General features: G+C 46.0%; 1 protein-coding gene across 6 annotated transcripts in view; it reads left to right on the top strand.

Annotated features, from left to right (window-relative positions):
- ABLIM3 (actin binding LIM protein family member 3) overlaps positions 1 to 27232 on the top strand; it is a 134265-nt gene that overhangs the window by 81678 nt on the left and 25355 nt on the right. For 3 of the 6 annotated variants that reach the window (XM_023739159.1, XM_023739158.1, XM_004384915.3), the window contains exons 8-13: positions 3090 to 3177; positions 17331 to 17389; positions 19804 to 19875; positions 24124 to 24279; positions 26071 to 26100; positions 26615 to 26744. In XM_023739159.1, coding sequence (XP_023594927.1) covers positions 3090 to 3177; positions 17331 to 17389; positions 19804 to 19875; positions 24124 to 24279; positions 26071 to 26100; positions 26615 to 26744 — 535 coding nt within the window. The remainder of the gene's footprint in view (positions 1 to 3089; positions 3178 to 17330; positions 17390 to 19803; positions 19876 to 24123; positions 24280 to 26070; positions 26101 to 26614; positions 26745 to 27232) is intronic. The other 3 variants (XM_023739161.1, XM_023739160.1, XM_012557999.2) reach the window with 1 other exon arrangement.

The following is a 27232-nucleotide window of genomic DNA, read 5'->3' as shown; positions in this document are numbered from 1 at the left end:
GGATGTTGACCAGGCAAAAACAATGGTTGCCCATTACAGGGCCCGGCACATTGCCTGGTACACAAACCCTGTTGCCATCTAGTCATTTCTGACTCATGGTGACTCCACGTGTTTCACAATAGAGCTGTGCTCCATAGAGTTTTCAATGACTGTAATCTTATGGAAGTAGATCACCAAGCCCTTCTTCCGCAACATCTCTGAGTGGATTCAAACTGCCAACCTTTCAGTTAGTAGTCAAGAGCAAACCATTTGTACCACCCAGGGACCTTGCCTGTTACACAATAGGAACTTAATCAATTTCCATTTCCCAGTCCTCTCTCATCCCACTCTTTTCATTCTCCCTTCCCTTTGGCTCTCCAGGCCATCCCACAATCCCTTCTTGGGTGACAGAACCCAATATGCTGAGTGTCAGTCATACCCTTTCTTCCCTGTTTGTGTCCTTATCAAGGAGAACCACAAAACTGGTTTCCTTGTTGCTGCATTTCCTAATCTTATCTGCCTTTCTCTGTCCTCTCCAGTATGACCCCATTTTCCAGGTACCAACTCCTGCCACTTTCTTCACTATTTTCAGTTTGAAACAGACAAAGTGTTTCATCTTATCTCACTGACTTGTTTTATCCTGATGCTGGAGGCAGCCTGCTCTCACAGCCTCTCCTCCCTCAAATTCTTTTCAACACCATCCATGGCCAGGGTTGCTGAGACGGGCACGAAGCCTGTTTCCGTTGGAGTAGGATGGTGGGGTGTGACATTTAGGAAGATGACAAGCTTCAGTTTGCCACAGCACTGTTGCCTCCCTGGAAAACAGGTCTATAATTGAGATGATAAAGAGACACAAAGTAGGAAGAGGCTATTAATTAAACCGATTATCCTTGTCATGGTACAAGAGAATCAGTCCCACGACATCCTAGCTTGGGAAAACAGCAGGCTCCTTCCAAAGTTTGAACATAGTTTGCTTTGATGATGACACAAACATTTGCTCTTTGGGGGGATCTACGTGAACAACCGAGGCAGAAAAAAAAGGGAATATTGGAGTTTTTGTTTTTGTTGTTTTTTGTTCCTTTTGTAAAAATCTGCCTCTTCCACATTCTTGCTAAATTTTTTTTGGAATAAATCGAGTATCTCTAGATTTTGGAGTTATCTCCAGAATAGGCAAGTCCATATCCACCTCGCCCCTCCCCCCTTTTAAAAATGTATTTGGAACTAGACCTTATTATGCAATTATGATTTTTTAATTGGAAGGGACCCTTTAGCATCAGATCAAATGATGACCTGGGAGTCCTTTAACAATCTCCCAATTTTCATCAATTTCTCCCATGCCTACCTGCCCCCCCAAAAAACACTCTTCTCTGATATGCAAAATATACCTTGAACACAAGCTCCACCATCCACCCAGATGGCTGCACCAAGGCCCTCCCGTATAGAAGTTCTAGAGCCACACCAAAGGGCTCTTACGCATCACATCCTCTTGACTGGGATTTTACTGTTAGAATTTACCAAAATGATCAGCATGGAAATGAGTGCTGGGCTAGGTGACTGGCTTTCAGGGCTCCAGAACCAACACTGCTACTGGCTTCCCTGGTGACCCAGAGCAAGGCACAACCTTCCCTGGGGCTGTTTCTTCTACCCCATAGAAGGACTTGCAACTGCAAATAATTTCCATTTTTAATTTAAATAATGGAAGGCACAGAAAGTGGGTATAGGGAAGGGACACTCACCAAAGCCAGACTGGGGTGAGGCAAGGTAGGGGCGTGAAGCACCTGGGTGCAGCAATCATGGGGCTAGCCTGGGGTCAGAAGTTCCAGACGGGTGCTGGCTTTGCCTCTGACCAGTTATTTGTCCACTGCATCTTAAAAATCTGTCCTTCACTTGCCACTGTCACAGTTCTTGCCATGTCTGTGAGCCTCGTGTATTCATTCTACCAAATACTTGAAATTATCTTTAAGTTGGCTCACTTATTATATTAATTGTTTAGGGCTGCTGTAACAAAGTACCACAAACTGGGTAGCTTAAGACAACAGAAATGTATTCTTTCAGTTCTGGGGGCCAGAAGTCTGAATTCAGGGTGTTGGAAGAGCCATGCTCCCTCTGAAGCCTCTAGGGGAGAATTCTTCCTTGCCTCCTCCAGCTTCTGGCAGCCCAAGGTGTTCTCCAATCTCTGCCTCTGACTTCACATGGCCGACTTCCTTCTGTGTGTGTGTCTTTCTGTTTCTTCCCCACTTATAAGGACACCAGTCATGTTGTATCAGAACCCACCCTATTCCAATATGACCTCATGTTAATTTAACTAATTGCATTTATAAAGACAATGTTTCAAATAAGTTCGCATTCACAGGAAGGTACTTGGGGATTGGGACTTGAACATATCTTTTTGGGGGCATAAATCAACCCATAACACTTATATGTAAGAAAACATATATATATAACATAATGGGAAAACCAATATCATATGCCATATTGCAAATAACTAAAAAATAAATATACTTCTAACTAGGCTCTAGTCCTTGTGGAAGCTCTAAGCCTCACACCTGTTCTGATTCTTAAAAAGTTTGACTAGTAAATTTTGGATAATGTTAAAGACACATTAGCACTAAACCAAGACTTTCTCCTTGCTAAAATCAGAAAAATTGAAAGGGGGTTGAGAAGAGGATAATTTTTTTCTCATTCATCCAATGTTATTTAATGCCAGGTCCAAGTACCACTTAAAATTACTGCATGTACCACTAGCAATATAGATCCCACACTTGGGAAAATGCTGGGGTGTCTTAAAAGCAAGACTGTTTCCTTATCTGGAAATGAGGAGGTGAGACAATAGCCTCTGAAGGCCCCTTCCCACTGCCAGAATAGAAGTGAAGGTATCCAAGGAGCCCCCAGAATGACCATCAGGGACGCATGATGTGGAATTACCAAGCTTCCTGGTGGGCTGTGGACTTTTAGATGGTTCTGAACTCCCCTGGGTAGCATACCAACCAACCTCAGAGACATGAAACCACTAACCACACTGATGTACCCAGGAAATGTCCAAACCCAGCCAGCCCCACTGTGCAGCAGTCCTAGCTCTAGCCTCCTTCCTCATCTTCGTATTTCCACAGGCAGGAGGGAAGCATTACCATCCAACCTGTGCCAGATGTGTACGCTGCCACCAAATGTTCACCGAAGGGGAAGAGATGTACCTCACTGGTAAGCAAAGCTGACCCTGGTAAGGCATTTCGATCCACTCATGACTGGAAAGGAGGTACATTCTCCTTCCATGTCAGTGTTATCTTTGCTGTTGGCTTGTCCTCAAAATTGCAATTACTTCGCCCCTCTCTGGGTGGACAGGGAAAGTTGCCGGTGTGGCTAATATGAAGTGACATGTAATCTGCCTCCCATCCCTGGGCGCTTCCCACCGGCTGCTCAGCTGGCTCGCTCCTTGGCAGTGCTGCAGGCAGTCTCCCCTGGCTCTGCCTGGGGTGGAAGTGGAGCTGCATGAGGCCAGAGTGTCCCAGAACCTCAGAGGGATGCCGGGGTCTACCCCCACGTCCTCTCCCATCCCTTCTCCCCACATCTCAGAGCAACACACCAGGCTGCTGCTCAGCTCTCCCCTGGGACTCTCAAGATGCATAAAGAGGAATGGGAGACACCAATAGACCCAAAAAAGCAAACTGAGGCTACTTTCCCTCTTCTACTACCCAAGGTCCAGCCCTCTTGCCCCAGGATTCTTGCAGCAGTCTCCTAATTAGTCTCTAAGCTCTCCCCACTCCTCCATTCTCCATCTTCTGCCCAGTCCATCATCCCAGGGCATCACGGTGCTCTTGGCACTGCCCCATCGAGAGGCCTTCTGGGCCCCTCCCTGCCTACCAGTTCAGGTATAAACACTTCAGCCTAGCATTTAAGACCCTCCTATTGAGGGTCCAAACTTCCTTTCTATCCTTGAGCATACCCAAGACTTAGGCCACCAAAATCAACTTTTAATCATTTATCCATTCAGCAACTATTTCTTGAGCCTCTACATGTGAGACTCTGAGCCAGGGACCCACAGTGAGCTCCACCCATAGTCCTGCCCTCGTTGTCCTACAGTCCAGCTGGGGACATTAGTCAGTAACCACAAAGATAAATGCCAAAGTGTAACCATGGTACATTTTATGAAGGGGAGGTGTATGGACTGTGAGAGCACATAGCGGGAGGAAAGGAGAGGTGTCTGGGAAGGCTCTCTGAGGAAGAGCCAGAAGCTGGGATCCGAAGGATGAGTGGGTGTTAACCGGGCAAAGAGAAGAGGGATGGAATGTACCAGCTGAGGGATAGAGTCTGCAAGGTTCTGAGATGGGCAAGACTGAGAGGAGCTCACGTGGCTGGGGCACAGTGGTGAGAGATGAGTCTGGAGGCAGGCAGCAGCAGGACCAGGCTGGACTTGTGGCAAGGATGGTGTCTGGCCCCTCAAATGAACTCATGGCCCTTCCTTCCTCTGGGTTGTTGCTCTTCCCTTGCATACCTCCCAGAACATTCTTATCTTCTTGTACCTTCCTTTGGAAATTCCATCATTCTAAATTCAGTTCAGTCCACTACCCACCTTTGTAAAACCCTCTTACTCCCCCAACCCCACCCACAACTGAATGCACTTCCTCCTCCCTGAGTTCCCACAGCCCTTTGCTTGCACCTGGTCCTCTCCAGCCTGTATGGTAGTTGTTGGTCCTCTTCCTGTGACCCCTCGCTCTTGCCCTGACCCCTCAGTCCTGACATGGACCCCACACATACTCACTCTACAAGTGATTGTTGTTGGCTGAATTGCTATGACTAGCGGTCCCCAGACGTTGAATAGCCATCCTGGGGAGGAGCTAGGGCCCTTCCTTCAGATTTCCCCAGGAGGCAGATCTGAGACCCAGTAGTTACAGGGAATGTGGCTTCCTATCAAGCTTGTCCTAACCATGGACACCCACAGCTATGAGTTCCCTCAAGACATAATAAGCCCCCTGTGCCTTGAGCATGGTTTCTGAGCCTTGGTACTATTGGCATTTTGGACCAGATAATTCTTTGTTGTGATGAGATGTCCTGTGCGTTGTAGGATGTTCAGCAGCATCCCTCACCTCTACCAACTAGATGCCAATAACACGCCCCCTCCCACTGTGACAACCAAAAATGTCCAGACATTACCAAATGTCCCCCAGGGGACAAAATCATCCCTGGTTGAGAGCCACTGGCCTAGAGCTATTCAACAGAAACTTGTACCATCGCTAGGGATGCTGTAGGAGAGATTCCTCTGTTGAATTGGACTAGGTGACCATTTCTAGGGTGCTATGTCGCTAAGACTACAAATTGACATACAAGTGTTGGAAGTGGAAGGATCTCAGAGGTCACTCTAGATTGTAAAATAACAACCTCCATGGTGTAGAAGGGAAAACTGAGGCCCAGACAGAGGAAGAGTTTTGCCTGAGAACCACAGTGCACAGGGGCAGAGCGGGACCTTGCCCCTGACTCCCACTCCAAGGCCGTCTCTGCTGTACCCTCTGGGACCAGTCCCTGCCTGCTACAGGTCCCAGCAAGGACTAGACCTTCCCCTTCCCTTGAGTACTCATCCCTCGGTGCCAAGGTCCTGAGTGGTTTCTGCTGTGGTCCCCTGTGTTATGGACTGGGAAGTCTACCTGAGTCTCAGCAAACTGACTCCGTCAACCCTGACCACCACAAGAATCAGGACTTTGGGCTTGGTTTGAAAATGTGTTGCATAATATTCCTCTTCCTCTTCTCTCATGAACATATCTCCTAGTTTTGAAGCTGCCTTCATGCCCACATCCCTGCCTGTGCATCACTAGACTATTCAACATCTTTACTTTCCTGCCAGAATTCCTAATCCTCATCTTCCCCATTTAGTACTTTGGGCCCAGGCTGCCTGGGGTTGAATTCTGGCCCCACTGCTTACTCAGTTTTTTGACCTTGGGCAAGTCTCTTAACTCTCTGAATCTTGGTAGCCTTATCTGTAAAATAGGCTAATAATAACCCCTGTAATATATAGTTGTAATAGATTGAATTGTGTCCTACAAAAATATGCATCAACTTTTCTAGGCCATGATTCCCAGTATTGTGTGATTGTCCACCATTTTTGTCATCTGATGTGATTATCTTATGTATTATAAATCCTGTCTCTAGATGTTAATTAGGCAGGATTAGAGGCAGTTATGTTAATGCGGTAGGACTTAATCTACAAGATTAGGTGGTGTTTTAAGTCAATCTCTTTTAAGATATAAAAGAGAGAATCAGGCAGAGAGACATGGAGACCTCATACCACCAAGAAAGTAATGCCAGGAGCAGAGCATGTCCTTTGGACTCAGGGATCCCCGTGCTGAGAAGCTCCTAGACCAGGGAAAGATTGATGACAAGGACCTTCCCCGCAGAGCCAACAGAGAGAGAAAGGCTTCCCCTGGAGCTGGCACCCAGAATTCGAACTTCTAGCCTCCTACACTATGAGAGAATAAATTTGTTTGTTAAAGCCATCCACTTGTGGTATTTCTGTTATAGCAGCACTAGATAAATAAGACACTAGGTATAGTAAGCTCCTGACACATGGTAAGCTCTCAGTTCCTTTATTTAACAAGTACCTATGGAGAATCTACTGTGTGCCTGGAGCTGTTCCAACAAATGGAGATGTCACAGTGAGCAAGTCAGACAAGGTCCCTGCCCACATGGGGCTTACACCCTCAAGTACTAGTATCTCTGACCAGAACTTTGCACAATGCTGAAAGAGTTAAGTGATGAAATAAAGGGAATGGGCTATGCAATCATGAAAAAGCGCACACCATCAAACTTAAGGCAGAAATGCCTCCAGTAGGTGGGAGATATTCTTGGTGATGAAGAAGGGCCTGTCACCCTCCTCGTTAATTATCCCCATCCCTATCCTCCTGGCTCCTGGGAGAGTGGGAGTAATTTCAGGGTGTTTGAGGACCTGCCTTGAGGGACGCTGAGTGATCCTGAAACAAGACTAGACGATACAATGCTGGAGTCATGCTGACTCGGGCTGTGGGCGTCCCTGGGGGTGGCAACCACTGGAGGGTTCTGCTACCCACTGAGAGCTGGCCTGTGATTGTTTTGGAGTCCTTCACCAGGTAGGGCCACCAGGACTCTAAATTATATCTCCCAGAAATAGCAAGAAAACCCTCCTCCCAGCCAGCACAAGAGTGGAAAGAGCCATTTGGGAGCCAGGCCTCCTCAGTTCAAACGTCAGCTCTTCCAATAGTGGGCTTTGACCTTGAGAAGTGACTTCCTTCCCTGAGTCTCTCCCTTCACCTATAAAATATGGATAATAACACTCTCTTTCATTCTTCGATTCAAATTGAGGCCATGCTATGTGCCAGGCACGTGGTTGCTGCCCTGCTGGAGTTTATTATATGGAGGGGGAGATGGACTTTAAAAGCAAATATTCAATGACAGACTGTGGTAGTACCACGAAGAGAAAGTGGTCCCTGATCTAGTGTGAGAGGCCAGGAAGGCTCCCCCTAAGAAGAGACATTCAAGCGAAGATCTTGAAAATGAGTAGGAGGTGGGAGGGTGAGGAGGAGAGGGAAGACTGTGGAGGCAGAGAGAACAGCAGGTGGTGGAGAAACTGAGGCAGGCCCACATAGTTGGTGCACAGAGAGCAAGTGTATGCCATGGTCCTGACGAATGTTAGAGGAGAAGATGAATGTGAAACTGCCGAGTACCCCGTAAAGAAACATCCACAAAAGACCACTTTAGGAACCTTGCTAAGCTCATAAGCCCAGTCTTGTCAGTTCTGTAGCTGGACGCAGAGTGCTACTGGCAAATGGTCCTCGGGAGATTCTTTTGGTCAGTTTGTTTGTGTTTTAATTTCTGTGTGATTGCTTTCTGATGGGCTCTAATTGGGAGAAGTCTGACGTCTGTCTGGATGAGAAATACTAGGGCCCCAGAGGACAAGAGCAAGTTTTCCTGTATTTGTTTTAAGTTCTGTTGTGTATTCAGTCTCTTAACTGTTTTGTAAAGATGCCAGATTTCTAATCTATGTGTTGTCCAAATCCTTCATTTGGACTTCACAAGGAAACTAGGTCACTGATTTTGTGCAGCAAAATTGTAGCCAAAATTCTGCAAGTTTGGGCAAAATTTATACTGAAATCACAAAGGTTATAATTGCTGAACCTATAAAAGTTTTTCTAAACCCAAAATGTGGCCCATGAGATAGATTGTATTCTTTTCTAAATGTGCTGGTACCAAGAAAAGGAAGAGGAAACATTCTTTTTTCCCCTCTGTCTACTTCAAATAGTCCTCTGCTCTGAGGACCCGAGGCAAATATACCACTAAAGACCTGGTAGTTCAGCTGCACATTTCTAAACAGGTGACTAATTCTGTCTTAGTTTCTTAGTGCTGCTATAACAGAAATACCACAAGTGAGTGGCTTTAATAAACAGACATTTATTTTCTCACAGTTTGGGAGGCTAGAAGTCCGAATTCAGGGCGCTGGCTCTAGGGGAAGCCTCTCTCTGTCCCCTCTGGGGGAAAATCCTTGTCTCAGCTTCTCTAGGCTTCTTTTCGGCATTCCTTGGAGATTTCCACCTGGCGTCTGTCTTTCCCCGTTTGCACTTGCTTGCTTCTGTGCCTAATCTGCTCTTTTTATCTTTCAAAAGTGATTGGCTGAAAACACACCTTACACAGATGTGGCCTTACCGACATAATAGAAAACCTTATTCCCAAATGAGGTTATATCCACAGGTTATAGGGGTTAGGATTTACAACACCTATTTTGGGGGGACACAATTCAACCTATAACAATTGTCATTTGTATATTTAACTAAATCCCACCCAGCACGAAATATTTATGAATTTCTAGTACAAACCCCGCTGTGTTAAGGAAAGCATTGTAACAAATTGTAGATCCTGCCAATAATAATAATAATAAAATGCCATCCGCTGATATTTGTTGAGCACTTACTATGTGCCAGCCACTGTACTAAGAGGCGTAAATGCAGCAGCCTTTTTATCTTCACAACCGTCTGAGCTAAAACCTAGTAATAGCCCCAGTTTAGAGAAGAAAAATGAAAGTTTGGAGACGTCGAATCACTTAGCCAAAGTCAACTAGCCTGTGTTGCTAGGATTTGTTAAGGCAGATTTCTTACATCGATGATCAGACATTTTAACCTGTAGTTCATAGTTGGCCTTCAGAATTCCATGAATCCCTTGAAATTGTTTGCCAAATTTTGCATGTGTGTGTGTTTCTCTAGGGAGGGGAGACCAGAGCTCTCATCTGATTTTCTGAGGTGTCCTTGGCCCCCAAATAAAGTGAAGAGCCTAGTTCTGTGTTAATGCACATCAAAAACAGAGCCCTGAGAGTCTGCTTTCACCAACCCTTCTCTTGTATAACTGAGTCTATTTCAGATCACTTTTTTTTTTTTTTTTCGTTCAGAGAATACAAGGTTCTAGTACCAGGAGGTATGTCTTTCTGGCCCAGCTGGAGATGCCATTGATATTTAGCTCCAGCCTCATCTTCCTCTGACAAGTACCTCGTAAGAGGAGCGTAAAGCTAATAGATGTTCAAGAGAGGCACCTCCTGTTGTTACGGGTTGCTGAACGCATCAGCCCTCAGTCACAGCCTAAGCGTCTCTTCCAACCACACTTTAAAAGGCACTGAAGTAGTACTGACTGCTATAATTTAGTAGTTTAGCGTTATTATTTTAAATTTGGATCTCTCTACTGACAGCTTAGGTTGTAGGAGTTATGCTTAAAAGCTCTAAATCTATGTTTCCCCAATCCTGCTACATAATTTTAGACTCTTCAAACATATCCTGTTACTGTGCTAAATTGATATTTCCTAAAGTCTGACTTTACTAAGCAGATTTAATCTTAAATAGAGTGCATTTTAATTTTTGATGGGCTGCAATTTTTTTTTTTTTTATTCTTTAGGGTCACCAAACATCTTGAATCATATGGAAAATATTACACTATCGTAGTTTAAGTTTTCTATTTCCAAGGTCTATTTCCAGCTGGCTCCTCCCAGGCCATCACAAACTCACGACGATGTGGCCGTTTTCTTCCCAGTTACATGTCACATCTACTTCACCAGCCAATGTGGCCGTGTTCATCCAAATTAGGTCCAGAGTAGCAATTTCCCTGGTTGCTTCCTCTATTTTCTGGGAAACAAAATTGCCTGCCGGGCAAGTCAAGAACCTGTCAGATACTCAGGTTTTAGCTCAATGAGATGTTTTATTAGTCTGGACTTTTTAGGTGACAGAGAGCAAACTCAAACTGCATTAGGCAAAAAAGGGATTGGTGGGCTTACAGAACTGAGAAGCATCCAGGAGCAGCCAGGCTGCGCTGAGGGACTCGGGTGCCATCGGCTGGCTCTGCTCCCTGTTGCACTTTGTGTTTGGCCTCATGCTCTCCTGCCCAGAGTGGCTGTCTCCTTATGGAGGGAAGGATGGCATGGCCAGCCCCCAGCCAGCATCTGTACAGAGAGGCAGTGTTCCCTGCTGGGTTCAGCAGAAGAGTCCCGGAGAGACTCCAACAAGCCTGGCTTTGGTCACATGCCCACACCCTGGTCAGGATGAGGAGATAGCAATGGACAGATGGGCAAACTTCCTGAACCCCAATTTCTCCATCTTTAAAACAGAGGTAGTGAGAGGCCCCATCTCACAGGACTATGTGGGGACTAAATGAAATAATGCATGGTAAAGACTTAGCACAGAGCCTGGCACTGTCTGAGCTCATGATAACTAACTAACTAAGCAGTTGCCGTTGAGTCATTTCCAACTCTTGGTGACCTCATATGTGGCAGAGTATAACTGTGCTCCACAGAATTTTCAATGGCCAGATTTTTGGAAATCGGTCACCAGGCCTTTCTTCTGAGGCACCTCTGGGTAGACTTGAACCTCCAACCTTTGAATTATCTGAATTAGCAGCCAAGTGCATTAACCATTTACACCACCCAAGGACTCCTGAGCTCATGATAAACACCCAGTAATGTAGCTATGGAGTCCCTGGGTGGTATAAATGGGTAACGTGCTTTGCTGGTAATCGAAAGTTTCAAGGTTCAAATCCACCCAGAGGTGCCTTGGAAGAAAGTCCTGAAAATCTACTTCCAAAAAAATCAGCCACTGAAAGCCCTATGGTACACGGTTCCACTTTGACACACAAGGGGTTCTCCATGAGTCAAAGTTGGCTTGATGGTAATGGGTGTTTAATGTAGATATGGCCATTCCCCGTGATGAGGCACACTCAGCAAATGCTGGCGATGTCATTATCATCATCATTGTTAACAACACTGATCACAAGGCCCAGCATATGTGTTCAGCAAATGTTAGTTATCATTTTTTATTTAAGTATTATTATTACAAAGTGTGCAACATAAGCCTGGCCCAGGCACTCTGTAAATATTACCTAATAATAACAATAAGAATGATAAGAATACTTAGTGCCTGGCACATACTAAGCACTCGATAAATTTTAATTATTGCCCTAATTGTTGTTATCAGCAGTCACTATTTCCCATGAATTATTAGGCACCTTGGCATTGCCATTCTCCTTTCCTCACCCTGCCTGATATCCTCTATGGTAACCAGCTTCATGGTAACTAAGCACTTTTCTCCCTCAACCTCTTTATTAAGCTTCAAACCCACTTAGTCATGTCAACTCCGGGCAAACCGACCTTTCCCGCCTCTCTGGAGGAGCCCTTGTCCCTGGGCACAAGCCCAGCCTCCCAGGAGGGGGCACTGGCAGCCAAGCCCAGCTTCTGTTCAGTAGCGCCATCTGCACAGCCAGTCCTCCACTTACTGCATCTCCCTGGCGCATCCAGGCCCCGGCTCAGGGGAGAGGGGGAATCAACACCACCCGCACCCCGAATCTGGCAAACAGATTATTTTTTGGTTGGGGAGGGGAGATAGCAATAACAACAACTAACATCTACATTATGTTGTTAGGTGCTGCCAAGTCAATACCAACTCATAGTGACCCCATGTGACAGAGTAGAACCACCCTATAGGGTTTTCTTGGCTGTGATATTTATGGGAGCACATTGCCAGGTCTTACTCCCGCCGAGCTGCTGGGTGGATTCAAACCACCAACCTTCCAGTTAGCAGCCAAGTGCTTAACCGTTTGTACCACCAGGGCTCCTTAACATCTACATAGCACCTACTATAGACTGGACTCTGTTCTAAGTGCTATATATAATTTCATTAATCCTCACAACAAACCTATGAGGGGGTACTGTTTGTCATCCCCATTTTCTAGACGGGGGAGCCAAGCCCAGAGAGGTAGCTGACTTGCTCTAGACGATGCAGCTAATAAGTGATGTAGCCAAGATTGACTCCCTTAAGAGTATTACATTAAATAATGCATAAAGAGTGCCTGATATATGGCAAGATCTACTAATCCCAGAATAATAATAATAACGAAATTGTTATCATTATTACACGAGATCCAATAGAATTGCTCGCCCTTCTCCTTCCTGCTGAGTTTGGAACCCTTAGTAACATGGAGAGCAGAGTGCCATGTGGGCTACAGAAATGGTCCACCTTCAGAGGGGAGTGGGCAGGGGTGGTAAGGGAGCAATTCCAAGGACCTAGCAAGCCTATGAGGAGCCCTGGTGGTGTGGTGGTTAAGCACTCAGCTGCTAACCAAAAGGTCAGCAGTTCAAGCCCACTAGCCACTCTGTGGAAGAAAGATGTGGCAGTCTGCTTCTGTAGAGATTACGGCCTTGAAAACCCTATGGGGCAGTTCTACTCTGTCCTACAGGTTCTCTATGAGTCAGAATTGACTCAATGTCAATGGGTTTGGTTTTAGTTTTGGAGCAAGCCCACGTGGTGCTCGACTGCTAACCTAAAGGTTGGGGGTTCGAACTCACCCAGCAGCACTGTGGAAGAAAGGCCTGGAGATCTGCTTCTGTAAAGGTTACACCCAAGAAAACCCTATGAAGTAGTTGTACTCTGTAACCCACAGAGACACCTTGAGTGGGAATCCACTCGACAGTAATGGGTTTTTTGGTTCTAGCAAGCCTGTGTCACAAAGGTAATGCTGCTGACATTAAGGCGGACCCCTGAGCAGCCTTACCCTGCTGTGGTTCAGAGAAATCTGGAAGAAGGAATCTGTTGTACAAGAGCACCCTGGTTAGGATCAGGGGTCAAAAACTCAAATGCCTACACTAATGTGTGATGAGGGTGGGAGTGACAGCAGGGAGGGTCACTGGCAACCTGCAGTATCTAAAGACATTCAGATTCAAGAACGTTTAAAAACACTGTGCTAACAGAAACAAAACCTTCAGGCAGGCCACTTTCAGTGGGCCGCTCTGTTCACAACCCTGGCTGGTGTGCTGGAAGGCTGTGGCACCAGCTCCAGCTCTGGCATTAAAATCTTCACTAATGGAAAGAAAAAAGTGTCAGCAAATTGAATTTCAAGGGCCAGCAGAGGGGTGAGTAGGTTCCCACACATTAAATAAACCCAAATGTTACAGGTGTAAGGTGTGCCGTACCAATCCAAGAGATAAGACTGCTGACTCTGCTAGGGATTAAAACCAGCCGTAACACCCCAGGCTGAGGGACAGTTTTGGAGATTAAGTCTCTGTCTCTAAGCCAGCTGATACAGAAATAGCTAATCCTTCTTTTCCATAACCTTTGCAGTAGGTTTTAACTGCAGAACCTGGAATTGTGGGTGACAATCTCGGAAGATAAGAAAGTGTGAGTCCAGTGGAACCAGGATCCTAACAGGCAAAAAGTGTTGAATTCTTACAAGAAGTTAGAGTTCTGTCTTGTAAAATTGGTGTCTTTATCCCATGACATTCCAAGAGAACAGATTTGTAGAGTTATCTGGATTTTAGCCCAGTGGTTCTCAAATTTAGAGCCATAAAACCACCTGGGGACTTGTTAAAATCAGAGTCCCGAGCCTCACCTCCTGAGAACTTGCTTCATTGGCTCTGCCTGAGGCCCTGGAATCTGCATTTTACCAGGCTCTAAGACAGGTGGTCCACAGGTCACACTTTGACAGGCCCCAATCAAGTGAAGAAGTTCCTGGGTGGTGCAAACAGTTAATGCACTCGACTGCTAACCAAAAAAATTGGAGGTTCAGGTCCACCCAGAGGCACCTCGGAAGAAAGGCCTGGTGATCTACTTCCGAAAAATCAACCATTGAAAACCCTCCGAAGGATACTTCTGCTCTGACACACATAGAGTTGCCTTGAGTTGGAATCAACTCCACAGCAACTGGTTTGATTTTAATCTAATGAATATTATTATATACACTCCATCTGGAATAGAAGTGGAATCAGAGTCTAGATTGTAGTACTGTCAAAATCTCTGAGCCCAGTTTAGAGAATCCAACTGGCCTAAGATACATTTTCATGTTTCTTTTGTTTGTTCTTTTATTCCATGCATTTTTACTGAGAATCCACCATTTAGCAGGTACTCTGCCAGTCCCTGCAGATAGATCTGTAGACAAGACAGATATGGTCCCTCTCCTAGTGGAACTTACATTCTAGTCGAGATTGTTGGATCCAAGCAAATAATTATTTTCTCTATACAGAGAAGCCTGCTAAGGTGGAAACAGAATCTCTAAGGGTTGGGAGGGAGAGTAAACATCCTTTAGTGTAACTACCATTTGATGCCTCTCCTCCACAATATTTCTGCCGAGCATTTATCCACCCAATGTGTACTTAAATGTGTATTTAAATACTTCCGGGGACAGGGAGCTCACTATTAGATGATTGAGGTCACCCAGTCCTCACGTATTAGATTTTCCTTCCCTGAAACTTCTAGCTCTCAGTTCTAGTTCTACTTTTCAAGACATGCAGAACAAGTTAATTCTTCTTCCCACAAGAGAGTCATTAAAATATTCAAAGACAGGTTTTGCTTTTGCTGTGTACATGTTCAACAGCAACAATAACAAAAATATTTTGTTTTAAACCTCTAAAATACATATATATATTCAAGAACAGTTTTCACCACTGTAAAGTCTTCTCTTCCCCGAGGTGAAGACCCTGCCTTATGGCCGAATTTTGAGTTCCCTCTCTATCCCAGTTACCCTTCTACTCTGCGCACATTTCACCTTGTGTCTTTTTTAAAATGCAAAGGCAGGATACAACCAGTCATTCATTCATTTCTTTATTAAACGCACGTGAGCCAGTCACTGTTCTAGGTGCTGGAGTCCAGGGAAGAGAATAATCACCTTCTTCACTTGGGATATTGTATTTCTCTGAATGTCACATTTTTTAACTATGTGGCATAAGCTATATGGCATAAGCTCAGTAGACCATAATTCAATAGGGGTCTTCGTGAACAAATCACCTTTTCTTCCCTTCATTTCTCTAAGTTCATTGCCGACTACCAGCAAATTCCTTTTTGGCCCTCTTTTATTTAGATGACATAGTGCCAACTCCCAAGCTTCTGATTTTTTCTTTTTTCCACTTCTAGTTACATTTTCTTTTTCTCTTTTGATCCCCATGACCACCCCCACCCCCACCCCCCCCCCCACCCCCACACGCACACACGCACACACGCACACACACTGCTTATACAAACATGCTTTCCTGGGTGTAGAGTGCTGAAGCTAATGGCCATTTGCAGCTTAGCAGATATGTCAATGTCACGGAGTCAGAAGGCAAGAGAGACCATCTAGCGTGACCCCTCACTTTCCAAATCACTTCCCCCCATGAGGACTCCTCCCTGAACCTTTACCTTCCCTGTGCCTCTTTCGCTGAGTTGCATGACCTTCTTAGACCACTGTATCCGCCTCGGCTGTTTCCTACAGTGACCTGTACCATGTGTTTCCTGCTAGAGCCACTGTGATAAACAACTCCTGGTAGACTTGGTCGATGCAGGGGCAACTCAAAGAGAAAGCGGAAATGCTCTCTCTAATAACTCCCACAAGCAAGGAAGGATCTAAGTGCATGGCTTGGTAGTGGACGCACCCTGTGATTGCTGATCCAGTCGCAGCCCCAGAGTCCCTCTGCTGGGCTCCAAGGGCCGCTGCACTTTACATTAGAAGGAATTAAAGGCTTGTTGAGTCATAAGGAATACCAGAGAATGTCAGCAAACCAGAATCGGGGATCACTAGTCTACAAATGACAAAACTGGCCCTAGAATTAGAATTTTGGACTTGAAAATAATCTCCGAGACCATCTAACTCCCACCTCGTTGTTTTTCTGAGGAAGAAACTGTAGGCCCGAGGGTGGGTGAGTTAGGGATCAAGGAGCAACAAGAACCCTAATGTCCTTACTGCAGGCCCCTCATCTCTCTCCCCTTTTGGGTCTGAGTAATTGCTCAACCTTATACCATCCCCATGTCACTAAGCCAGTATTCCAGTCCTGGGGGTTCCAGGCAACCAACCATAATGGAGAGTATATTCTAGAAACAAAGTCAGACAAACAAATGCCATCTGGGTGCTCAGGAATCCAGCCATTTGCTGGCTCCTTTCCTTTTAGAGCTAGTTACAGGAGAAGCGGCACCAGAGGGATAATATGTTCCTATTTTTCATTCTAATCCAGGACACCTGTCCCTTCTTTGGGGAATGTGTAATATTTGGGGCTTCTCAGCATGTGACCAGCCACCTGTTGCTCATGCCTTTCCGAATTGGCCTCTCAGGTCTGGGGCTGGCCAACTGGACCTCCACCCACAATAAAATGTGGGCATTAGCCATGTACTAAATTTGAGATCTAGCTTCTCTTAGGAATTAGCAGGTCAAGACAATACTATCAAGCAGAATACGCACCATGACACCTCCTCCCCTTAAGTGTGATAACTTTGGTGGCGTGTCATAAGTCTTTGAAGAGCAAGGAGGGCTGGACTTCACCACAGTCTGTCATTTTATTTCATCCCCACTGCCATCCATTCATCCAACAAATATTTACTGACCACCTGCTGTGTCACTCACTGCAGTCGTCCGCTCATCTATTCACCCCCCAAACATGTACAGAGCGTCTGCTAAGTGCAAAGTCCCACACTGGGTGCTTGGGAGAGACAGCAATGAATAGAGCTCAGTCCCAGCCCGGAGGAGCTCTTAATTTAGTTGGGATGATAAATCCACAAGCTACCGTGATTCAAAACCATATGTGTTGAGAGAGATACCAAGAACAATGGATCACAGAGGAGAGAGGAGTCACTCCCAGCTGACAGGTAAGAAAGTTTGCAAGTAGATATCGTGTGAGATCTGGACCTTGAGAAATAGGTAGGACTTATACAAGCAGAAGGGTGTGTGGGTGTTCAAAATCAAGGAAGTGTAGGCAGGTGTACCAGCAGAGAGGTGAGGAAGCCAAGGGGTGATCCTGCTGATGTGTCGGACATCCGTGCTGCCTGCTGAGTGAGTGGGGGTGAGGGGAGACTCAGAATGCTGGGAGGTTTGGATATGTCTGAGCCTTTGTTATTTCCCCGGCCCCTTAGGTTCTGAGGTTTGGCATCCCATCTGCAAACAGGCAGCCCGGGCAGAGAAGAAGTTAAAGGTAAGCAAGCTAATAGTGATACCAGACCAGCACTCCTGCGTGGATCCTTCTTATCATGGGTTGGCGGTAGGCAGCCCTGTGCCGTGGGGCACAGTCAACATTCCTTAGTGTGCACACTCCCACATGTGCCTGTACCCCTGGACTTCCTTAATGGTAACACCTGCCTCATGAGGCTTTCGAGGGGATTAATACGTTGGATGTGAAAGCACTTTGAAAACTGTAAAGCACTGTGTAAATGTAAGTTTTTCCAAAGCAAGGCTATAACCTTACCATTACATACCAAGATGGCGGCCTCTATTAGGAACTAATGTCATGGTTTTCCCCAGCCTGAGATCATTTAATAATAATAGTTAATATTAGCACAGTAATTGACAGTTTGCTAAGCAAACTGTGAGGCAGATGGGGTAAGGATTTTTATCTTCATTTTGCCTTTGGGAAAACCAAGTTCTAGAGAGAGTAGTCGTTTGCCCACAGCAGTGCAACTAGGCAGAAGCACAGCCGGTGCCCCAGGCACACACTGGCCCAGCTGGGGCCCTTGTGTCCCTCTGAATTACTGTGCTCTGACCAGTACCAGGAGGTGCTAGGAAACTGGGTGCTTGATCCAGGGACCACAGTGACGGGGTGGAGCCTGGCAACTGCAGGGAGGGTCCCAGATCCTGGGGCCATGATGCTGCAGGAGACGATACCTGGAGGGTTTGTTGTGGGAGAAGCAGCACTCCATGATCTCCAACATGCCTTTACACTCTGGCCCCAAGATAGCAACATGGCCCCTCAGGACTCAGGGCAACTCAAAACACATGCGCACAATTTCTGACCAACAAGTAACAACAAATGGTCTCCTTTGCTTTTCCATCTCATCCACTTAATGTAAATTTTGTGAAAGATCTGGTCTATTGGTGTATTATTTTTTTTTGAGCTGTGAATTTTTTTTTCCTATTTTTTCCAAGGCCTCTCCCATCTGGGGAGTGAGAAGACCTAATTGCCCTTTTCTTCCTCACCTTCCTTCTTCCTTTTGGCAGCATTTCCCAAACTCCAGTATCCTCCTACAGCCCTGATGTTTTTTTTGCCATATGTGTCTACCACCTATATCGTAATATACTTAGTAGTTTTCTTTAAATCAACTCATTACTTTTTATTTAAGCAAGCTTATTTTAAAATAAAAGTTTTTATCACCAAGTGGAAAACCATTATTACTTGCCATAAATAGAAGGTAACCATAAAATAAATTCAGTGAAAATGAAGCAATCTTATAAATTCCAGCTAGATAATGCTGCCTGCACTCTTTTTGTTAAAAAAAAAAAAAAGGTGGGGGGGAGGAGGCTTTCGACTGTTAAGTTGTTGAAGATGTATTGGCACCAAATTGAGGCTTCCTAGTTGATCTAATCAAGGGGATTGAAATAGAATTTTACATTTTACTTTCTCACTCTAAGACTCAGTGTTATAAAAGCTACCACCTAAGATCATCTCCCCAGAGCCACAGCTAGTTCACAATCCACCCTTTGGAAAGCACTACTGTATAGTCTCGTGAGAACTCTCTAAGTTGTAGGATGAGAGATCTGGAAGGGAATTTAGCAATTCTTGAGACCAGCCCCTTCATTTTACTGATCGGTAATTCAAGATCCCTCATATCACATAATTCCCTAGTGGTCCTTCACTCCCAATCGGTTTACTTTTAACCACAAGATTCTGCTGCTCTCTTAGATGCACTAAGGTTGACATCATGTTGTTCTGCTAAAGGAACTATTAATCCATCATTGCCATTGTTCAGCGAAAGTTTTTTTTTTTTAAGTTTATCTCTTACGTTGATGTCAATTTGCAATGGATACACCATAAAGAATCAGTATGGTGTGCCATTATGCGAAGTTTAATCCACCTTTACATGTTGAATAAACAACTGCTAAGGAATGAATATTAAACTCTTTTATTCATTTAAAGTAAATGCATTATTGACTGGGCTAGCCAAATGTGAAATTTTGTGAGCAACTTCCTACTTAAAAGTCCATTTACAAATATATAGAAAGCAAATCCATATTGTGTTTAACAGTCTAAAGTCCTGTTCATTTTGGATTTCATTCACACTCAGACGTTGACGCATTGGTTAAGAGCTCGGCTGCTAACCAAAAGTTTGGCGGTTCAAATCCACCAGCCACTCCTTGGAAATCCTATGAGGCAGTTCTGCTCTGTCCTATAGGGTTGCTACGAGTCAGAGTCAACTCAACGGCACTTAACAAAAACGACAGACGTTGATTAAAAAGGTAGAAAGCTTAGGGGAAGTACAGAAGTAGCCAGAGTATTTTAGCAATATTGCTAGTGTTCCCTATAGAGAGAGCCGCATCCTTGCACCCCTGTCTCCCCCTTCCTACCCAGCCTGAGGTGCAGCCCCTCACCCCTTCTGTCTTTGTCTATCCCCACAGCATAGGCGGACGTCTGAAACTTCCATCTCACCCCCTGGATCCAGCATTGGGTCACCCAACCGAGTCATCTGCGTACGTATCACTTTCTAGCCACCTAAGGGCCTTTCTTATTCTCAGACCTGTTATCTAAAGAGTTTTTAAGGATGACGGAGTAGGCAAAGACAGCTGTCAGGATTTCATCCAACTGATACTTAGGGCATGCTTGTCATGTGCCAGGTACTGTGCTAGGTTCTGAGGATACAAAGGGAAACAGAACAGATATAGACCCTGTCCTCATGGAACACACAGGCTAGTAACAGAATTACGCACCAGAGTTACAGGGATCATATGGAGTTCAGTGGGAGCACGAGAAAGAACATACAACTGACAGCAAGAGCCCTTGATGAGTTCTGAAGCCAATACAAGGTGCCTCCTTTTTCATTGCTTAACTGAGACAAGGGCAAGTTAAAAATGTAGGATCAGAGGACAATGCGTATTGGGTGGAATATTAATGTGGAGGTAGAGGTGTGTGATAGAGGCAGAAAGGAGGAGGCATGTGAACGTGGAAGCTTGGCCATAAAGGATTTGCAAACATAAAGAAGAGCTTTCTAGTCATGCGAGTAGTCCAAGGAGGGAGTAGACCACTTGGAGGTGTCAGGAGCTCCCATCTCTAGAGGCATTCAAATGAAGAAAGACTCATCACGATGTGGCAGAAGGGATGAGAGTTGAGTTAGATGACATCAGAAATACCTTAGATATGTAGTTTATTCACATATCCATCCATTCATTCATTCAGCAAACACGTACTGAGAATCTACTCTGCACTAAGTGCTGTGCTCAGTGCTCAGAAAATGGTGGTGAGCATCATAGACCTGATGCTTGTCCTCATAACATTAAACAAATCATTACATGAATAATCGTTGCAGTTATGATAAGTGCAAGGAAGAGAAAGCACAGGGTGCCCTGAGAATTTATAACAAAGGGACCAGTTGAGAGAGGGTATATCTGAGGCAGAAACATTTAAGCTCTGACTTGAGGGATAAACAGAAGTAAGTTAACAGAGGTGGGGGAAAACAGGGAAGACTGAAATGAGCAGAGGAGAGGACTGACGGTAAGCAAACTCAGTCTGATTGACTCTGGACTGTTCCAGCCTTCCACAATTTGAAAGAGTTAAGAAGACCAGCTATGTGGGGGAACTAGTCTATAGCATTCCGTGGGTGGTACAATGGTTAACCTGCTCTGCTGCTAATTGAAAGCCTAGAGGTTTGAGTCTGGTGATCTACTTCTAAAAAAACCAGCCATTGAGAACCCTATGGAGCATGATTCTACTCTGACACACACATGGGGTGGCCATGAATCGGAATCAATTCGACAGCAATTGGTACTGGTATTGGTCTGCTAATCTATAGCAGGAAACCCACACCTAATAAGAGGCTGTAGATATGATTTCTAAACCAGCTAGTCCTGGGCAGGCCTAACCACCATTACAAGATCATTACCTTACTCGAAATCCACACCAACTTTCCTCTTCGATCCCTGGATAATGCCCATTGATGGGACTATTTCATTTCCTTTCCTCTTCTGCTCAAATGAGAAAAAGACATGTTATCATTGACTGCAGCTTCAATATGGGTCAATACTGCCATGTGGCTGCCACAAAAAGGCAAACTACTTTGATCACAAGCAGTACAAATTAAAGATTCCTGTCCAGAACAAGAGAGATGATAGTCCCCCTGGTATTACGAATGGGGCCAGACCACAGCAGGATTAATGGGCTTAGTTTCAGGATGTACCCTGTGAGGTTATTGACTGACGTGAGCTTATCTCCGGAAGAGAGTTACCAGAATATGAGAGCTCAAGAAGCTGCTACATTCTAATGCCATCAATCACTAGCTTGTCCCCTCTGTGCTGCTGAGAAGCCTTGCTGACCTTCATGAAATAAGTAAGTCCCTGATGATGTTCACCCTGGAGGCCTGGACAAAGCTACATAGAGTTGCCCCTGTCAGAAGCAGCTCCACCACAAACGAACAACAGCAGTTGGGGACTCCTGCCCTTGTGACCTCCAACTGGGGTCTGATACACTTTGATCAGTTGCGCCTTGGGTCCTAGCATAGGCATATGTTTCCACTTCTCCAATTTCCTGCTCTCATCTCTTACAGCGCCTTACTTCCAGCTGCTCTGGGGAATGACCATACATGTCTTATGAGCCATGTTGTAAGTCAGACCATTCCAAGTATGTCCTCCAAATATGGTGAAGAATCCATCCGATCTCTTTTGTAATAACAGGCAGGAAGATAGAAAATAGGTTGTATTTTCATAAATAGAGGGGTTTGATTTTAAAATTGAACCTACAGGGGGCAGAGAACTTTCAAACTTTGTTGCAACCTACTAAAACTGCTAGAATCATCTTAAGGGAGTTTGTCTTCGACCAGTCCCACGTGTTGTCTGCCTTCTTTCATAGCTAATTATGTTAGGATGCCTCTGTGTAGTCACTGTGTCTCCAGACCTAAGGTTCATTTATAGCCCTAGAAAGAGGCTATAGGTAGAAATATAAATTTACTGGTTTTGAGGTTTGGAGTAAAGTGCCAAGATGAATAATACGAATTGAGTTGCAGTTTGCAAGATGCCAGGAGTTCTCAACATCAAGATCCAACATCCCAGCACAAAAGGCAGAAGTTACTTCAGCAAGTGAACTCTCCTGATGAGGCTCCCTTTACCCCACACCCCAAAATTGATGTAGGTGTCTATTCCAGGTAGGCTCTGGCAGACGTCAGCTAGCAAACTTCAACGGACTTAACTGAGGAGATTTCATGAGGGGGCCACTTACCAGGTGTGGGCAGATTTAAGGGAACCCAAAGAGATAGTGAGGCACTCAGGGACTACAAAAGTTGTCCCACCCCAAGGCCTAAAGGGACAAGGGAAGGGAACAGTGTGATGAGAGATGGCTGGATCTGGAGCTGATGAAGAGCAGCCACTGGACAGCAGAGAAGCATGGTGACTGCCAAGCCCAGGGCCAGGCAGAGAGGGAGCTGATGGAATAAATACACCAACCTCCAGTCTCTGTTGGTGCCTCCCATTGGCCAAACCCAACTGAAAGCCAAAGAGCAAGAAATCCTGGTGATGCAGCCCATGGAGGATTTCGTGGCACAGTCAAGGCAAGGAAGGGTGGATAGTGGATCTAGGGATAATAAATAGTGGAAGAGACTAGGGACGTTATTAAAATACTGAAGCTTATAAAGTGTTTGTGAACATTGTTCTAGTCAGTCTTGGCCCTGGGACTTTATTGGCCCCCATGGCATTAGGAGCATGTTATGGGGACAAGTAGCCTCTGTCTTAGTTTACTTCATCCCAGGATCCTGCAAACCACAGTAGTTGCAGGGGGACAGATCCCAGCTGACCATAGCAGACACTGGGTCACAGAGGGAAGAGCTGGAGGACATGAACATGGAAAGGACGTGCATTCAGGAGCCACATTACATGGACTGTCACATGCAAGAGGAAGCTATCTGTTAATACATGCAATTCCAGGAGGCTGAGCTCAGGTGAAGTGAAATAGTAGTTAGGAGCTCGTTTCAGTCCATGTAAGGAGCAGCTTTCTGGGTATAGCCCTCTGACAGTGTAAGACAGCAAGCTCCCCATCACAGGAAGTCAGGAGAGGCCAGGGGAGCGGGCAGACTCTCAGGTTAGATGGCCCGGGTTCAATTTCTGGTTCTGCCAGTTATTAGTTGAATTAACTAATTAACTTGGGCAAGTTAATTGATTTCTCTGTGCCTCTGTATCCTAATTCAAAAATAAGGATGATATCAGTACCTATTATTAGAATTGTGAGGCATACAGATTAACTGGGTTAATCCATATAAGGGATTTAGGGCAGAGTCTGGCTCATAATAAGTGCTGACCAAATATTAGCTAGTGTTTTACTGTCGTGATTATTTTGTCTTTACCGCCTTCATCACTTTCTTCAAGGATGTTATGAACGGAGAGTCCTCACTGTGTGAGGTTGGAAGGCTGTGTAGTTTAGACTCAGTTCAAACCTGCTAGCTAAAGGATGCAAATTGGTGAGCCTTTTAAACTTCAGTTTCCTCATCTGGAATAATATTGATATTTCACAAAGATGTAGTGACAGTTAAAGGAGATAATTCCTGTAAAGCACAGCACCTAACACATAGTACGTGCTCAATAAACATTAGTCCTGTTGGAACAGATGACCTCTACAACCTTTCTTAGTCTAACATTCTGTGATTCTTTGGTCCTAATATTTTGTTTTTAGTTGTTTTTGTTTCCTCTTTCCTTTCCCTCTTACCTTTCTACTTCTTTCCTGTCCATCTCCCTCTTCCCCAGGCTAAAGTGGATAATGAGATCCTTAATTACAAAGACCTGGCAGCTCTCCCCAAGGTTAAGTCCATCTACGAGGTACAACGCCCCGACCTCATTTCCTACGAGCCTCATTCCAGATACACGTCTGACGAGATGCTGGAGAGATGTGGCTATGGAGAGGTATCGAATCTCACCCCTCTCTGGGACTGCTGAAGGAGAGGAGGTCCCGCTGAGGTCCCCAGCCCAGTCCATCACAGATGGTTTGGCCTCCACTGCGTTGGCCCCAGATTCTTTTAAACTAGAACTTATAGTAAACATTTAAAACTCAAGATATTTCATCTAAAAATCTGGCTTTCTGGCTTTTCTTGAAAAATTAGGGTTGGCAACACTGAAGCTGCATTTACACCATCTGGAGATGGGTAGCAGCCATGGACACGGGCACTCCAGTTCTCCCCAGTCCCCACTACTCCCTATTGTCTCCCAACATTGAAGTCAAGAGAACTTGAGCAGTTGTTTTTCTTATAGGAGAGAAATTTTTCTTATGCCCAGCCCATGGCTCTCATTGACATCCCCAGGCTCTATGGCATTGAGGTTTATCATCCCTAGCAAGGCATGGTTTTTGCATCTGGCTTTAACCCTCTGTGCTCAGAGCAAGAGTCACTTTTATGAAGATCTGCATCCAATGGCTTTTGAAATAATTAAATGGTTAGCCCCTGGGTGGTGCAAATGGTTAATGCACTTGACTGCTAACCAAAAGATTGGAGGTTCAGATTCACCCAGTGGCACCTCAGAAGAAAGGCCTGGTGATCTACTTCTAAAAAATTATCCACTGAAAACCATATGGAGCACAATTGTACTCTGACACACATGGGGTTGCCGTGAGTCAGAGCTGACTCCACAGCAACTGGGGAAAAAAAAGACAAGAGAAAGTGTTCTCTGGAGAAGGGAGGGTGACCATTATACTAGATAGATGTCCTGCCAGCTCTCTAGCTCCACCCCAGGTCCTCTGAGATGGAGCAGTTTGGAGCAGAAGGAGCCCTGGCCTGGTGGGCAAGAGACGGGGTTCTCATCCCAGCTCCACCACTAACTAGCTTTGGGACCTTGGACAAGTCCCCTTCCTCTCTTAAGGGATTGGGGTTCCATTTGATTGGAAAGCAGCCATCCTGCCATGTGTGAGTCAAATAAAGCTTAATGCTGAGGCTGTCTGGGTGCTGGCCCTCGAAATGGACCAGGAAAAAGGGAGCAAGTGTTTGGGAGAAGCTGATTGTCCTGAAGCCAGAGATGACAATCTGGGGCTCACAGGCCATAGCCAGCCTCCAGATTTGTTTCATTTCCCTCACAAGGTACCTTTTAAAAGTGTAAACTAGTTACCAACATTTAAGCATAGGGAGCTTTTACATGAGGTTCTAAATTTCTGACTTTTCTTGGAAAACAAAGGAGCTGTGTGAAGAGTGGGTAGGCACTTTGGCATGGCCTTGACCTGCTGGAGCTGAGAAAAAGCCGACCCCTTTGGATGGGACCTTCACTTCCCAGCTTACCTCCCTCCTGGCCCTTGTGTGGCCCCTGCATTTGGGTCCCCTGCCCTGAGCACTGTCCTCATGAACCACAGAAGGGTCACGAACTGATAGAGAGACAGGGAAGGGCCATGAAAATAACTCTGAGCTTGTGGTGGCGAAGCTGGTGTCCAAGTCAAGAGCCTACCAGCTCCTCCCTGAAAGACTGCATGGTCCAGCTCCCTCCCTGGGCCTCAGTTTCCCCACTTGTAAAAGAAGGACATGATCTCAGATTTCCCACCAGCAGTCTGGTATTCTGAAATTCTGGGTGCAGCTGCTATCTGAAGAAGATGCCCTGCCTGGGGCAGCTGCAAGCCCTCTCTGCTGAACCATCTAACAAGACTCTGCCTGACTCTCTTCCTCCTCTCTCTCTCCTTTGTGTTCCTTCCACGGCTACCTTCAAACCTTCACTTCTAAGTCACTGGGAACGTTATCTCCCTACTCCCAGGTAATTACACTGATTCGGGGAGAACTTTTATATGACTGTGTCCCTCTATGCTGACTGCAGGCCCCTGACCCCCTTCCTAGCCCCTCAAGGGTCCTGAACCCTTGCTCAAAGTGCTGTCCACTACCCAGGCAGAGGCACAGAGACAGGGGCATGGCCCAGAGGAAGTGGTGATGGCATGAAGGATGGAAATGGCTGGGGGAGAAACTGACATGCCCTTTCTATCCAGAGGTGACCTCCCTGATCCCTCTCTGATCCCTGGCCATGATTCCAGGGTCTCACCCCAGGGTCCATTCAGGGGCCTGGGAGTGATGGGCGAAGGCTCTGAAAATTCTCTAGTGACCTTCTCGCACTGTGCTTGGAACTCTGGGTGCAGGTCTCGGTATTCAGAGGGACAGAACCCTGCCTCACCTCCTAGAATCCCCAATTCCATGTGGCTCCCTCACCTCCTTGCCTGATACTTGGACCACAGGCCACCTAACGTACTGCCTTACTCACGCCCCACTTCTTCCCCCAGGACATCTATGAGAACCTGGACCTCCGGCAGAGACGGGCCTCCAGCCCGGGATACATTGACTCCCCCACCTACAGCCGGCAGGGCATGTCCCCCACCTTCTCCCGCTCGCCTCACCACTACTACCGCTGTGGTAAGGAAGGGGGTCCCCCAAAGGGAGACGGGGAGCAGGGGGGATAAAGCAGTGGCTTGGTCCCTGCGCTGCAGAGACAGTACAGGGCTACACTGAGATGTGGATCCCTGGAGGGCTATGGCCACCCAGGTGAGCGGCTGGGCCTCACTGAGCCCCTGAAGAAGCACCCTGGTGGGAGGATCCATGGGGAGGGGAATGGGTGCGTGGTACTGAGAAGTGACATGAAGGTGGGTGGTGAGCTCCCAGGAGCTGGGAGGAGCCAACAGCACAGTGCCCCAGCTGGATGAAGACTCCTCTAACCTCATCCCTGACCTGTCACATCAGAGGGTGGAACCAGGAGACCAGCAACAGGGGTGTGGCCTGGGCCCACCCTGACCCCAACCCAGTCATTGGGATGGAGGGAAAGAGCAATTAAGGGAGGGACCTGGATGGGGAGGGGTGGGCAGCTAGGAGGGATGGAGATGCCTTTCTGAAGCTCGGAAAAGTTG

The sequence above is a fragment of the Trichechus manatus genome, unplaced genomic scaffold (assembly GCF_000243295.1).
Source record: "Trichechus manatus latirostris isolate Lorelei unplaced genomic scaffold, TriManLat1.0 scaffold00130, whole genome shotgun sequence".
Classification (NCBI taxonomy): Eukaryota; Metazoa; Chordata; class Mammalia; order Sirenia; family Trichechidae; genus Trichechus; species Trichechus manatus.
This window is presented reverse-complemented; position numbering and strand designations above follow the sequence as displayed.